Genomic DNA, 14,669 nt, shown 5'->3' on the forward strand with positions numbered 1-14,669 from the left:
TACAAACAGCATTAGCGAGAAAGCTAATATCATGAAATTAAAATTTTTAGTAAAAAAATTATACATTTTTAGTCAAACATAAAGACATCAGCCTTTCAGTGGCTGTTGGGCTGTGACTTTGTACTTTCTAAGCCATCCATAAACCGGTTACAGTGCTAGACATTTCAGTTCGGCTATAGCTGTAGGGCCTCAGGCATTATCTCTGTTCGGTTTCATTGGTTTCAAAATGCTTTATATACAATTGCAAAATTGAAGCAACAACATTTCCAGAACAGCTGTACTGCTGGATAATGTTTGCCTATTCCCAAGGATGGAAACTGTCAGAATTCAAAACAATTTACTGAATCTCCTGAGGCACTGGTTGCTTCTCCTGAGCTAAAAGATCTTTATTTAGTTCTCCCATTCATTATCTCCCCATTCTTGTTTCTCTTATGTTACTGTACAGCCCGTTTCCAACCATTAACATAGCTGAGCACAGAGCTACACCCTCAAATTTTAATATCACATAATGGCACCACATTGGCGTGTTGTCACCTCGAGACTTCTTCTTCCCAGAAGCACTAATGTTTTAGGTCCTGTCTATTCCCCACTGTAGTTAAGTCAGAAGTTCTTCCGGTATATACCCTATTTTTTCCAGCATGTTAGCTTTTATTTTTAAACACTATTTTATCAGGGCAATAAAAAAGTCAATTGTATAGATTTATTGTTTTAAATGTAAATGGACAGCGTAAAGGCTTATTTTACAGAAGAATTCCATGGTTGAACAGCCTAATTACTAACAAAACATGAATGCTGACAGTAATCTGTAAATGATGTGTAATCAGGACATTAAGGCATCATTACGGAGGGATGGAGATCGCATAGTTACTCTGCTATACTCAGGGGTGGTGACCCTAATTTATTTTACGGTATGTCGAGAAGAGCAAAAGGATTAATATTGTTCAGCAGAGAACAATTTATTCTTCGTTTCCAGTAAAATGTTTTTAATTTATAGTATGTGGCAATTAAATGGCAGGGGATTATTGAAAGAGGAGATTCATTTTTTACCATTATTTCTGTGTCATGTAAAAAGGGCCAGCTGGGTTAAGGGTTAGCCAGAACACTGTGTACTTAAAGTGGTTTGATTTACCTGAAATTTCTCTTCCAGGTTTTGGATATTGTCAGAACAAACATTCGATCGGTTCTCCAGCGCATCTGGAAAGTATCTGACGTGGAATGCTTGCACATATATCGCAGTTTCAATCGTGTCTTTAACCGTCTGCTATGGAATCACGGCCAAGGCCTGTGGAGCTGTTTCTCTAATTCAGGGTAGGAGCAACATCATGTCTTTAACTTTGCTCTTTCTCAAATTCCTCTTTAGCAGGATGTCAGAATTGCAAAATGGATTCAGTGTTTACATATTATATGTCAGGAGATCATGCATTTTTTAAATAGCTTGTAAATGGTTCATTAAATTGTATATACACAACTGTTTTCAGTTGTATTATAAGAATGACTGATGGCTCGGTGCATATATTTGGCTTTGGTTCAGGATCATTTTCTGCTCTGTTCTTAATGAAAAGTATGCAGCTGAATTGCTGCAGCTCACACAGAAATCTAATTTCCCTGACTGTAATATATTGTGAAGAACTGTGGTTCCTCAGAAATGAGATATACCTGAATTAAGCTGCTATTGAGCAGGAAACTCTAAGAGATGAGATGGGAGTGTCAGACACTGAGGCGCTTTCAAGTTTTTAAGTAGCAAAGCAGTCAGACTCGTCTGTTGCTTATGCTGCCTTTCATATGCCTTTCATATGCCCACAGTCCTTTCACTTTTAAGGAAAGGTCTTTGTTAACTACATATTAATACAATGCGCTAATTATTTTTTGCATACAGTAGGAACCCCAATTTAGGAAACCAGAAAAAAATGATGTAAAATCAGGGACATCCATTATTTATTATATATAGGTGGGACCATAAAAAATTGTGTAAAATGAGGAAATGCATAAAATCAGGGAATGTAAAATTAAGGTATAGCCTTTGTTAAATGTTTTGTACACAAGGGTTTTTTAAGATGTCTGATGTGTGTTTGAACCACAGTTAGGGACAGATTTATCATAATATGAGATTAGAACTCACCAGAGAAAAACTCACTCACTTTCTATTCATTCCTATGGGATTTTTAAAAGCATATTTATCAAATGGTGAACTCAATTGATAAATACTATTCTAAAAATCCCATAGGAATGAATAGAAAGTGAGTATTTCTCTGGTGAGTTCTAATCTCACATTTTGATTAATCTGCCCCTTAAAATTAAGAAGATAATGTACTAAAGTATTCACTTGGGGGCAGATTCACTAAGGGTCGAATTTCGAAGTTAAAAATACTTCGAAATTCGACCCTCGAATTGAAATCCTTCGACTTCGAATATCGAAGTCGAAGGATTTAGCGCTAAACGTTCGTTCGATCGATCAAAGGATTTTTCGTTCGATCGAACGATTAAATCCTTCGAATCGAACGATTCGAAGGATTTTAATCCAACGATCGAAGGAAAATCCTTCGATCAAAAAAAGGTTAGCAAACCTATGGGGACCTTTCCCATAGGCTAACATTGACTTCGGTAGGTTTTATCTGCCGAAGTAGGGGGTCGAAGTTTTTTTTAAAGGGAAAGTACTTCGACTATCGAATGGTCGAATAGTCGAACGATTTTTCGTTCAAAACGTTCGAATCGAAGTCGAAGGTCGTAGTCGAAGGTCGAAGTAGCCCATTCGAAGGTCGAAGTACCCAAAAAATACTTCGAAATTCAAAGTATTTTTCATTCGAATCCTTCACTCGAGCTTAGTGAATCGGCCCCCTGGTTTCATAAGATCTGTTGCATAAATCATTTATAGAGAGATTTGCAATGCATATAAAGCATCCAGAGTTTGTAGCTGCATTTTAAAATATATATATTTTTTATGGCCAAAACTGTAAAATTCGACTAGGGAATTATTAAAATTCACTTCGAGTTTTTAAAAAATTTTATTTTTACACTGGTACTTTAAGAACTCAAATTTGACTATTCGCCATCTAAAACCTACCAAATTGCTAATCGAATTTTTGGGTCGATCCTATTTACCCGAGTTGGGAAAATTAAAATTTTTAAATAAATTTCGATTAGTTAAATTTTGTGTTCATGGGAGTTTGTGGGAGTTTTAAAAAACTCCCATGAATTCCAAAACTGCATACTAAAGCAATACAAAATATTTGTAATATAATTTAACATAATTGACTCCATTCTGAATTTATAAATTTATGTGTGTACATGTAATTATGCATTGCATATAGGTCTTCCAGGTGCCCATGTATACAATTTGGGTGCAAATGTCTTAATGTTTTGACACATTTCATTAAATAAAACAGAAATTCAGCCCCCAACCATATAACAGCAAATACTCAAATACTGTAATTATGATTGGAATAAAATAATGGTAGTTTATGGTATATATCTGCCTTTGAAATCTTCACAGGAAATTGATACACTTTTATTATGTGACACAGCAAAGTAGTATACCTTTATGAAAGAGACAAATGTACAAAAGTTTCTGTAGACATACAGGTCCCTGCCATGCTGTCATATGTACAGTGGCCATAATGTAATATAGGGAGAATTTAGAGACCTGAATAATCTCAAATTTACAGTACATTGGGTACTGCAAGACTTGGCCGCTACCAAGTTCAAAGCAGCTCCATGCTGTCATCTAAAAACTCCAATAGTACTTTTTTCTGTTGACAATGGGGGGCCGATTCACTAAGGGTCGAATATCGAGGGTTAATTAACCCTCGATATTCGACTAGGAACTAAAATCCTTCGACTTCGAATATCGAAGTCGAAGGATTTAGCACAGACAGTTCGATCGAACGATCGAAGGATAATTCCTTCGATCGAACGATTAAATCCTTCAAATCAAACGATTCGAAGGATTTAAATCCAACGATCGAAGGAATATCCTTCGATCAAAAAAAGTTAGCCAAGCCTATGGGGACCTTCCCCATAGGCTAACACTGACTTCGGTAGCTTTTAGATGGCGAACTAGGGGGTTGAAGGTTTTTTTAAAGAGACAGTACTTTGACTATCGAATGGTCGAATAGTCGAACAATTTTTACTTCGAATCCTTCGATAGTCGTAGTCGAAGGTCGAAGTAGCCCATTCGATGGTCGAATGGTCAAACAATTTTTACTTCGAATCCTTCGATAGTCGTAGTCGAAGGTCGAAGTAGCCCATTCGATGGTCGAAGTAGCCCAAAAAAAACTTCGAAATTCGAAGTTTTTTAACTTCGAATCCTTCACTCGAAGTTAGTGAATCAGCCCCTGGGTGTTTTCTCAACCAATGTATTTTAGCTGCAGAAGTGCATAAATCCCCTTGCTGCATCCATTCATTTAAAATGTAAAAACATGAATGCACCAGATTGCAGTCTAGAGTTTTTGGGTAGTAATGCCACTTTTGGAATCAAGCAAAAGGGAGGTAACAGGGAAAATTCAGGGACTCTGCCCTATAAACAATCTACCATAAGGTAGGGGCTAATAAATTGACAATAAATTGATAATAAAGTGCCATTAACAAAAGTGCTGTTACTGCCATCCTGTACTGTTAATCTACCTTTTGGTAGTAGTACATGGTAATGGTAATGCTGAAGACCAGCAGTGCATAGAGGGTCAGTATATAATGTACATCTAGCAAAGGATAAATTCCTTAAACATCTCCAGAAACATGTAATTGTGCTGCAGTTGGATAATTGTAACTGCATTCTCTGTAAACAAATAATCATCTAAAAGCCCCCCCCCAATCAAATACATATTGTATAAGGTCTAGGGATGCACCGAATCCAGGATTTGTTTCGGCATTCGGCCAGGATTCGGCCTTTTTCAGCAGGATTCGGATTCGACCGAATCCTTCTGCCGGCCAAACTGAATCCAACCCCTAATTTGCATATGCAAATTAGGGATGGGGAGGGAAATTGCGTGACTTTTTGTCACAAAACAAGGAAGTGAAAAGGTTTTCCCCTTCCCACCCGTAATTTGCATATGCAAATTCGGGTTCGGTATTCGGCGAATCTCTCATAAAAGATTCGGGGGTTTGGCCGAATCCAAAATAGTGGATTTGGTGCATCCCTAATAATTGCCCCATAATAAATAAAAACTCTACATTGGAATGCATTGTTTCTTAGGCTTCCATTCTAACATCCTCCCTTTTTAATATATATACTATTTCAGCAATGAGTAATGGATAAGAAATCCCACAATAAGTCTGCATTCATTCTAAAGAAGCCATTTCTTTGCCTCTGGAATAATCTCTTTTCCTCTGATTTTTGTGTACTTGGATAAGAAAGCTCCTTTCAGGGAATTTATACTCTCTGAAGAATAGGTCATATGGAAATACTTTTATAAAATGTTTCTCTTGCCAACTTTGTTTTTGATGTGCACAGTTGCAATATTGTGGTTTGTTTTAGCAAAATTCTAAAAATAAGTCCAAAGGGATACAGTTTCTTCTTTAATACTCAAGGAGTGCTTGTGTTTGCAGTCATTAATTTCTTTAATAATCAGACCGATTCTTTTGTAAAAATAGTGCACGAGGCTTACAGGCAATAAATATTTGGTCACTGATATATAAGCTCCTAAGGTGTTATATGCACTGATATACCTAATATGATTAGCTATTTTGCTGTTATTGAAAACATATGTACAGGTAATGCAATAAATTAAGTACAGGTAATAATGCAGGTAACATACGTGCATGCTCATACTATGTTCTAGAATGAAAATGGTAACAGGAATGACAGGAAAAGAAACAATTGGTTTATTTGAGACTGTAATGTGTCTTATTATTCAGTAGATAGATGTACAGAAGTCTCTGTAAACATACTGGTTCACTGTAGATGTGGCTGTAATGTCTACAGTAGGGAAAATTAACAGGCCTGGATGAATAAGAAATAAAGGTGCTGCAAATTGATTGGGATTTAATTCAGTCACTATTTAGAATACACATTGCTAAATCTCATGCAATTAACGTCACATGCCAGGAACCTATTTTTAACACTGCTAGTCTGGGGTAAACATTGCATTATGGGTAAACATTATGAAGGCTCCAGTAGTTGCATTAGTAAATGTATTATTTATAAAGTATGCTAGTAAGTTGTATGATGTGGTACTAATATTTATTGGAAAATATTTAAATCCCTCTAAAACTGTTGCTATCCAATTGTCTCCAGCTAACTTCTGCTCTGCACTTGATTACCTAATCCATTTTATGGGGCCCATTTACTTAGTTCGAGTGAAGGAATAGAATAAAAAAAACTTCAAATGGTTTTTTTTGGCTACTTCGACCATAGAATTGGCTACTTCGACTTTGAATTGAACGATTCAAACTAAAAATCGTTAGACTATTCCATCATTCGAAGTACTGTCTCTTTAAAAAAAACTTCGACCCCCTACTTAGCCACCTAAAACCTACCGAAGTGCAATGTTAACCTATGGGGAAGGTCCCCATAGGCTTTCTAATGTTTTTTTGGTTGAAGAAAAATTCGATCGAACGATTTGCGGTAAATCCTTCGACTTCGATATTCGAAGTCGAAGGATTTACATTCGGCAGTCGAATATCGAAGGTTAATTAACTTTTGATATTCAACCATAAGTAAATTTGCCCCTATGTGTACACATTTATAAGCAACTGTAAACTTTTCCACTGGTTCTCCCTGTCTGTTTTATTCCATTATCTCCTTATAATACACAAAAGCCATGAATATCCTGTAAATTATATCCTTATAAACGGTGAGTTCTGATGTCATCAGTTATAAACGGTGAGTTCTGATGTCATTTCTGTCACGTGGCTCACTTAAATATGTGTATTATAATAAATAAAGTACCCCCAGTTGCAAAATATGAGGATATTAGAAGTTACCTCGGAGTTCCATAACCTGTATAAAAACACTCGGCCTTCGGCCTCGTGTTTTTATATGGTCATGAAACTCCTTGGTAACTTATAATATCCTTATATTTTACAAGAGGGGGTACTTTATTCACTATATAATCATGCCCAATCATTTACAGTATATATTTTTGCCTTAAGCTTCCAATAGACTTGCAGCAAGCAGGATTTGCTATTTTATTGTATAGATTACTTATTACTCTGAAAAAGTATAAAAAATATAACTGTGCAAATATGTTTTTTTTATCATACTGATTCCTGCAGTAGTTGCTTTCTACTTTTTATTTACACAATGAACTAAATGTGTAATTTGGCAACGGGTGCCCAAACATATTGTTTAAACTGTGTACGCATAGTTCTGGAAATGTTCTATGCTTTAAACACATGAATCGGCTATGTAATTTAGGTTAACATTAAGTTACTATTATTTAAAGAGAATGCATAGTCATGTGATCAAAATCAGATAGTAACCAATATATGGTATTATGGGACTCAGATGTGCCACTTGCATATGGACATTAAAACAAACAGAATCTGTATACACAGTACAACAGCTGCAAACAATTAAACATAATTTATTTTAAAATCTTTTGGGCCACAGGCTATTAAGTCTGGGTACCCATCATTATATACACATGGTAACTACTCCTTTATGGTTAGGGACAAGTACAGGATTAAAGAACTCCACGTAATTAGCATATATGCCTGTTGTATAGCTAAAGTAGCATGCTTCAATATATATATATATATATATATATATATATATATATATATATATATATATATATATATATATATATATATATATATATATATAGTATGATCATCAGATGTCTTCCTATGTAGCTATACTAATAAACCACAGAGATACTGTATTATAGTGGCTTTACATACTGTAAGTAGAATGTGCCTGTGGCTACATTCTACCAGCAAACAGCAATGCAGGAGAGAAGGAATATAAAATATAAATAAGTGGAATTGCAAGGGGATAATTAAAGGTCTTTGTATGTTTTCCAGAAATTCTAGATTGTTGTTACATTCATTAAGTCCATTCTGCTTTAGGTTTGAGATTCTGATCATGTTTTCTTTTCACATATTTTCTTCATTAAGGGAAAATGGCACAAGACTGTGCAGAGCATTTATTTCAATGCATTGTCTGTGTTGGTTCATACATGATGTAAACGTTCCTCCTGGCTGCATTTGTAAAAGAGAAAAATATCAAATGCATTGAATGTGTCATATTCTATTTTTCAAGACCTGAAATTTATTTTGCCCTCAGTCAGATCTGTCAGTGTTTGTTAGCACCCACAAGGGGCACTGCTAGGTACTCAGCCACAGGACAATCTACTCTATCATGAATATTAGTATGTCTGTCCCATAACAAGAAATAATATTTAGAAATACTGGTCCTTTAAGGTTAGTCAAAACATTGGTTGTCATTTCATTCTAAACTGTCCAGCAAATGACCTTACTTGCATGTACAACAGCCTTTATATTACAAAGCACTTGGTGTGACTTTTCATTAAAACGATTCTCTTTGTAGAGAGATTTGGCAAATATCAACTCTCTTGGAAATATTACAAAAAGTCCCTTTCTTTGTAGAAACGGAGAAATTGGAAAATACACAGCTATGATCTAAATGGAGATCATGAAGCATGAAGCCCATTTTAGGAAGAGATAATTTCTTATAGCTCTGGTACAAAAATTTAAATCAAAATATACCCTTGGCAATTCAGAAATATGAATGCATTTCATATGAGAGGAACTTGTTCAAGAGATACCAGCCAATGAAAATTATCTTCAGATTTTGAATATAAATAGCATGGCGGCTCAGATAGTAATGTTTGCAGACAGAGAACTTTCTGACTGAAAATATGGGCCTGTTTGTCGTTTTTTCTTAGCATTTTAACGAAAACCAATTCTTCTTAACCATATTTCACTCCAAATGGGAAAAAAATGTCTAACTGATATAGTAAATCCTATGAGAACGGTCCATTTTAATTACCAGAGAAAAGTGAGCGATATTTATTAATGTGTCCAGGGAGCTGATGATGAAACTGAAGGAAAGATTTATCATTGCTTGTCAAATTGATTACAAACCATATGGGGGATTTATTAACACATATTGTAGAACAAACTTGGTTCAAATTAGTTTCATCTAATTCTAAATGGTTGGAATATACATGCATATACACTTCAGTTTGATTAGTATTATTATTGATATTCGTTCAGTCAACTTATTAATAAAATAAAAGTTGCCCATAGTTTAACTTTGGGGTTCAGAGAAGAATGAATTCTTTAAAAAAAAAAAAAAGTTAAACAATGATAAATACAGATTTGTTGTATAGAATTGATGATGTTGGTTGGCCTGTTGGATCTTCTTGTAAAATTCATACAGATTGAATGGATAGGAAACCTGCAGGGAACCTTTAATATTCATTCATTTAGTTCTGTGTTTGATACATCTGACTCCTGCACACTCCAGCCAGCAACATTTTAGTACCTATCGGTATTGTATCAGTTGTAGATAATTTTAAAGGAAAATCGAAATAACTTTAATGGCACCCTATTTTTATCAAGCATACATTGCAGCACTGATTCATACTGCTTTGCCGGAAGAAGTGTATGGATTGTAAAACATGTTGACAACCTGCAGAAGGGCAGTGCAATCCCCTCATAATATTATGTTTGTGAATAAGGCACCAAAGTAAAAGTTTGGAAACATATCCCTTGTATTTAGCTCTAGGGATGAGTGAAATATGCCAGGATAAATGGCCATAGACTATAATGGATAGTAAAAAAAAAACTTTACGTGGTTTGAAAAATTTTCTCGTGAAAAAATGAACATTGACTTCAATGGCGACTCTTTTGCCATTTCATGAATTTTTGCTGAAACTGCTCAGATTGACCCAAATAATTAGCTCTTTAATCAGTGGTTTGCATATTGTTTGTTTATATTATAGCTCCCACACTATTGTCTGAAACATATTGTGCATATCAGAATGAGGTAATTCACTGTTAGGTCCATAGAACATGGCATCCCCAAGCAAATTGTGCCTGCTGACACTGTTGTCATGCTGTGACATAAGCCATAGAAAATGTATATCCTGTTCAAATGAATAGAAAGGCAGTGACTGTGGAGAAAGGCATCTTGATTGCCTTTGTTCTCTATGTGGATACCTATAATAACTACAGGGATGATTAACCTGGCGCTTACATTGATATTACTCTGGCTCGCACTGTGGGGAAAGTCATAGTTTGCTGATCTGTAATGGTGTATTTCTCAAGCAAATAGAACTAATTTGTGGTACATGCTATTTGCAATTAAATTCTGTTTTAATTGTCATGATAAATGCAGTTTCAACAGTTAATATATCCCAGTGTATTTTAAACTGAATATATACAAGTGCATTCAAGGCACATTTATAATTTTCAAAACATTGAGCTCTGGATACTGCTTGAGATTGTGTTTCCTGGCATCACTTGCTTTATTGCTTATTGTTTTTATAATTGTTTTTTAAATTCGACAATCAAAGCGGGTATAAAGTTTTAGGTGGCAAGATTTTTACTTTTTGGAAAGAACCTGATTGTGGAATTTAAAATATAATCATAGATATAAAGCAATTGATGCCAGAAAATGGGAGTGGATATAAGTTTTTATATTTTACATTTTTTTGTGCATTAGAAAAATATAAGGCTAGATATTTTTCTCTCAGGCTCGAATTTCATAGCCTGCACAGAAATTTCTTGTGGCTCTTTCGCTTGCTGTACTTTCATGGCATAAGCAATGCTGTGTTTAGATTGAATTTAACATATTGACCTTTTATTTGTCTACCAGAGCCTTCTGCTTATAATTCTCTGCACTACTTCTGTCCTGCTCGTAATGCTGATCATTCTGCTGAACTCCAACCTCAAATGGTGCCATCTGTCTTTTTCATTCATCCAGTTGTCACCTTGCCAGTGTGTAGTTATTGTGCCCTAAACATGAAAGCCCAAGGTCAAATCACAGCCAGTTAGATGTATCTTTTAGGTTTCATCCTTTTTATCCCAAACCATCTGATACAATCTCAGTTGTAACTAACTAGTTCTGCCAAATAGATATCATGTCCTTATGCTTGATAGTATTCCAGTAACAATAATGTGCCACAGTGAAATACAGTTATTAATAGGAAAGGAAATTTATCTGAATATTAAGGGGCCGATTCACCAAGGGTCGAATATCTAGGGTTAATTAACCCTCGATATTTGACTAAGGATTTTAGCGCAAATAGTTCGATCGAACGATCGAAGGATTATTCCTTCAATCGAACGATTAAATTCAAAGGATTTAAATCCAACGATCGAAGGAATATCCTTCGATCAAAAAAACTTAGGAAAGCCTCTGGAGACCTTCCCCATAGGCTAACATTGAGTTCGGTAGCTTTTAGATGGCGAACTAGGGGGTCGAAGTTTTTTCTAAAAGAGACAGTACTTCGACTAACGAATAGTCGAATAGTCGAACGATTTTTAGTTCGAATCCTTCGATTCGAAGTCGTAGTCGAAGGTCGAAGTAGCCCATTCGATGGTCGAAGTAGCCCAAAAAACACTTCGAAATTCGAAGTTTTTTTACTTCGAATCCTTCACTCGAAGTTAGTGAACCGGCCCCTAGATGTGTGTATACATTTTTAAATAAAATATTATTAGGTAAGTGGACATTTTATACCTTGCATATTGTAGGAAAGTATGTTACATTTGTATTTGTATTTCAGACCAGGGGTACAGTCTTTGTGTATTTGAAATTTGGGCGCACTCTGTCTCTAAATACGAACACACTAACCCATACACACATATATAATTTTGTTTTCATGGATACACATAGCACATGTAGTTTACCACATGAAAAATGTTGAGTTAAAACATTAAAGGGTGTTATGCTACTGTATATAGAAAAATCATGTCAGTTGTGGTTATAGTTTTATGTTATGTAAAAGATAATGTAATAAAAACAAAAATAAAATTGTGCTTAAGTCTACTATCCCATAGTTACCAATCAGATGTTGTTTTTTCAAGCCTTGATTGCTTTGGATTCTATATAGGGTTGCCACCTTTACCAGTCCCCCTTTCTGGACTGGGTGCAGGAGCTGACATCACTGGGCAATAACGACACAGGGCGGGGCTATTGAACAATCGCCGCGTCACTCTAGGGGAATCCTGCCCGGTTTTCCTAATTTGGAAAAACGGGCAGGCAGTTTTGACCCAGGCAGCCCTTTTGAAAACCGGGCTGTCCGGGTCAAATCCAGATGGGTGGCAACTGTAATTAATAACAATATAGCAACAACTTACAACATTTTTCTGTATTACAAAATATTGGCTGTTTAAGCTCTAAAAGAATTTTATAGAATGTTGCTGATTGGGAAGGATCTCAATCCAGTCTACAGTATATGTGAAGAATGCCATGGCAGAGGTGACACCAGTTAAAGGAAAACTATACCTCCCAAACAATGTAGGTCTCTATAAAAAGATATTGCATAAAACAGCTCATATGTAAAATCCTGCTTCATGTAAATAAACCATTTTCATAATAATATACTTTTATAGTAGTATGTGCCATTGGGTAAACATGAATAGAAAATTGCCATTTTAAAAAATAAGGGCCGCCCCCTGGGATCGTAGGATTCACTGTACTCACAAACATACCAACAAACCATACATGTTAGGTCACATGAGCCAATTAACAGACAGAGTTGTGTCTTTTGCTTCCACACTTCTTCCTGTTACAGTTAGAGTTGAAGTATTTCTGGTCAGGTGATCTCTGAGGCAGCACAGAGACCATCACGAAATGGTGGCTCAAGGCAAGAGATGTAAAAGGGCAATATTTACTTAAATATATATTCCAGTTTGGTAAGATTCTTTAATATGCCACTTAATATGATATGAACTATCTGTTGCTTAAGTGTTCATTTTGGGCGTATAGTTTTCCTTTAACTAAACTTTCATACTTTATCTGTTAAAGGAAAAACCTGCAAGTTTAAAACGGCTTATACTTTGATGTATGAGACCTGGGCTACCAGCTTAATAGGCATTATGTGATTCAGCCACTGGGCATAGTTATTACCTCCTTATAAGGTTAACTGGCTGATTCATTAAAGATAAAATTGGACATTTAAAGAAAATTATCATCTGTGCAATATTTTAGAGGGTTTACGGCCAATCTTTCCTGTCAGGAACATTATCCTAAGAATAAAAGGGCAGTTTTTTATCAAATGCTTTATGCAGTTGAACATCATTCTGTTCATTGGGGTCCTAGAGCTGCTCACTAGAATTTCAAAGCACTAGCTCTAGTGATGGGCCAACTTGCACACATTGATCGTGGTGTGCAGGCTTCTGCAGGCAGCCACCATTTATAGACTTGCCCCACCCCCTTTCTTGACATCAGAGATGGGCGGGTTGGATCAATAAATAAAAAAAACGGGTTTGCTTCGGGTATGAGTTGGGAGCAAGTTTGGTGCAGGTCAACTAGTAGTCTTAAATCTTGTATTTATGTTGAGGATGAGTGAGAAATAATGGCGAGAAAGTGCCAAGTGTGCAGAATAGACTGGAGTAGTTAGAATATGTGGAATAACATATTGATAATGTCTATAATAGGATAAAAAGAAATTGAGAGAAAACATTTTAGAAAGGTACTCAACATTGCAATTGAGTGCTGTGCTGAGCCTGTGCATGTGCAACAAACACCTGCGAATGGCAGATAATCACTCCCCAGCAAATTACCCTGGCCCAGTTTTTTTTCTTCAATAAAAGAGACATACCCCAAAGATATACTGTAATTGTCAGATTCTTGTATAACATGCATGGTGTAATGGCTATACTGTTTTATATACAGTACTGTGAAATTTTAAGAAGCTCACAGTTATTTTTGTTTTTCCGCTAACAATTGTCATTGAGAAATGAGATTTTCCTTACACAACATAATAATTTGAAGTCAGAAAAATATAAAGATATAAAAAAAAAAGAACTTTGCCTTCAGCAGCGAGCCCAGTTTGTCAGGTCTAGCACAAATCCACAAGATAGAAGCGTAATTTTGCGAAATAGTTCCTGGGATTGTTGACACACTTCAAATGGAAAAGAATCAAATTGATCCAATGGGACGGCAGCCTTTGCTTCCTTTCAATCAGAGTCATTTCTAGTACATAAATGTTCTTACAGGAGTGAGATTTGGGAGCTGGTCGGGCAGTCAAAAGAAAATGGAAATCATTAAGTTTTCATTATGCTGGAAACGAGCAGGACTTACTAAATTTATTTACTTAACATTCCTGTTCTTTTATTCTTGCTTGATCAGTGAAAGGCTTGCTGAATTAAATTTTCTTTAAGATGGAGAACAATAAGGCTGTTACGTATTTATTACTAGTTTCCTATAATTGCAGTTTGCACTTTTGAAGTCTGTATTTTTTGCTTTCATATTCCCAAACTGTATCGAAGTAGAAAGTATCGAAGAAGAAATCCTGAATGTGATCACGTCAAATGACTGCTGATATGAATGCTGCAAGGGACATGTACAGAATGATTTATTTGTGTTTTCAGACATGAAGATTAACTTCTTTTTTTTCATATTCCTCCTATCTGTCGGGATTTGGATTATTATGTAGGTCTTTTCCAACAAACACCAAGGTCACTTGTTATTTCTCTTAACCCACCGCATCTAAATCCACTGTTTTGCAGTAATGCTCTTAGTTTGCCTTTTGTGA

At 35.6% G+C, this 14,669-nt stretch overlaps 1 protein-coding gene across 3 annotated transcripts in view; it reads left to right on the forward strand.

The window, feature by feature from the left end:
• Nucleotides 1–14,669, forward strand: part of ttll7.L (tubulin tyrosine ligase like 7 L homeolog) — a 136,226-nt gene that overhangs the window by 107,159 nt on the left and 14,398 nt on the right. For all 3 annotated transcript variants that reach the window (XM_018256687.2, XM_018256686.2, NM_001092004.1), the window contains one exon: nucleotides 1,148–1,308. In XM_018256687.2, coding sequence (XP_018112176.1) covers nucleotides 1,148–1,308 — 161 coding nt within the window. The remainder of the gene's footprint in view (nucleotides 1–1,147; nucleotides 1,309–14,669) is intronic.

Source organism: Xenopus laevis, chromosome 4L, assembly GCF_017654675.1.
Source record: "Xenopus laevis strain J_2021 chromosome 4L, Xenopus_laevis_v10.1, whole genome shotgun sequence".
Classification (NCBI taxonomy): Eukaryota; Metazoa; Chordata; class Amphibia; order Anura; family Pipidae; genus Xenopus; species Xenopus laevis.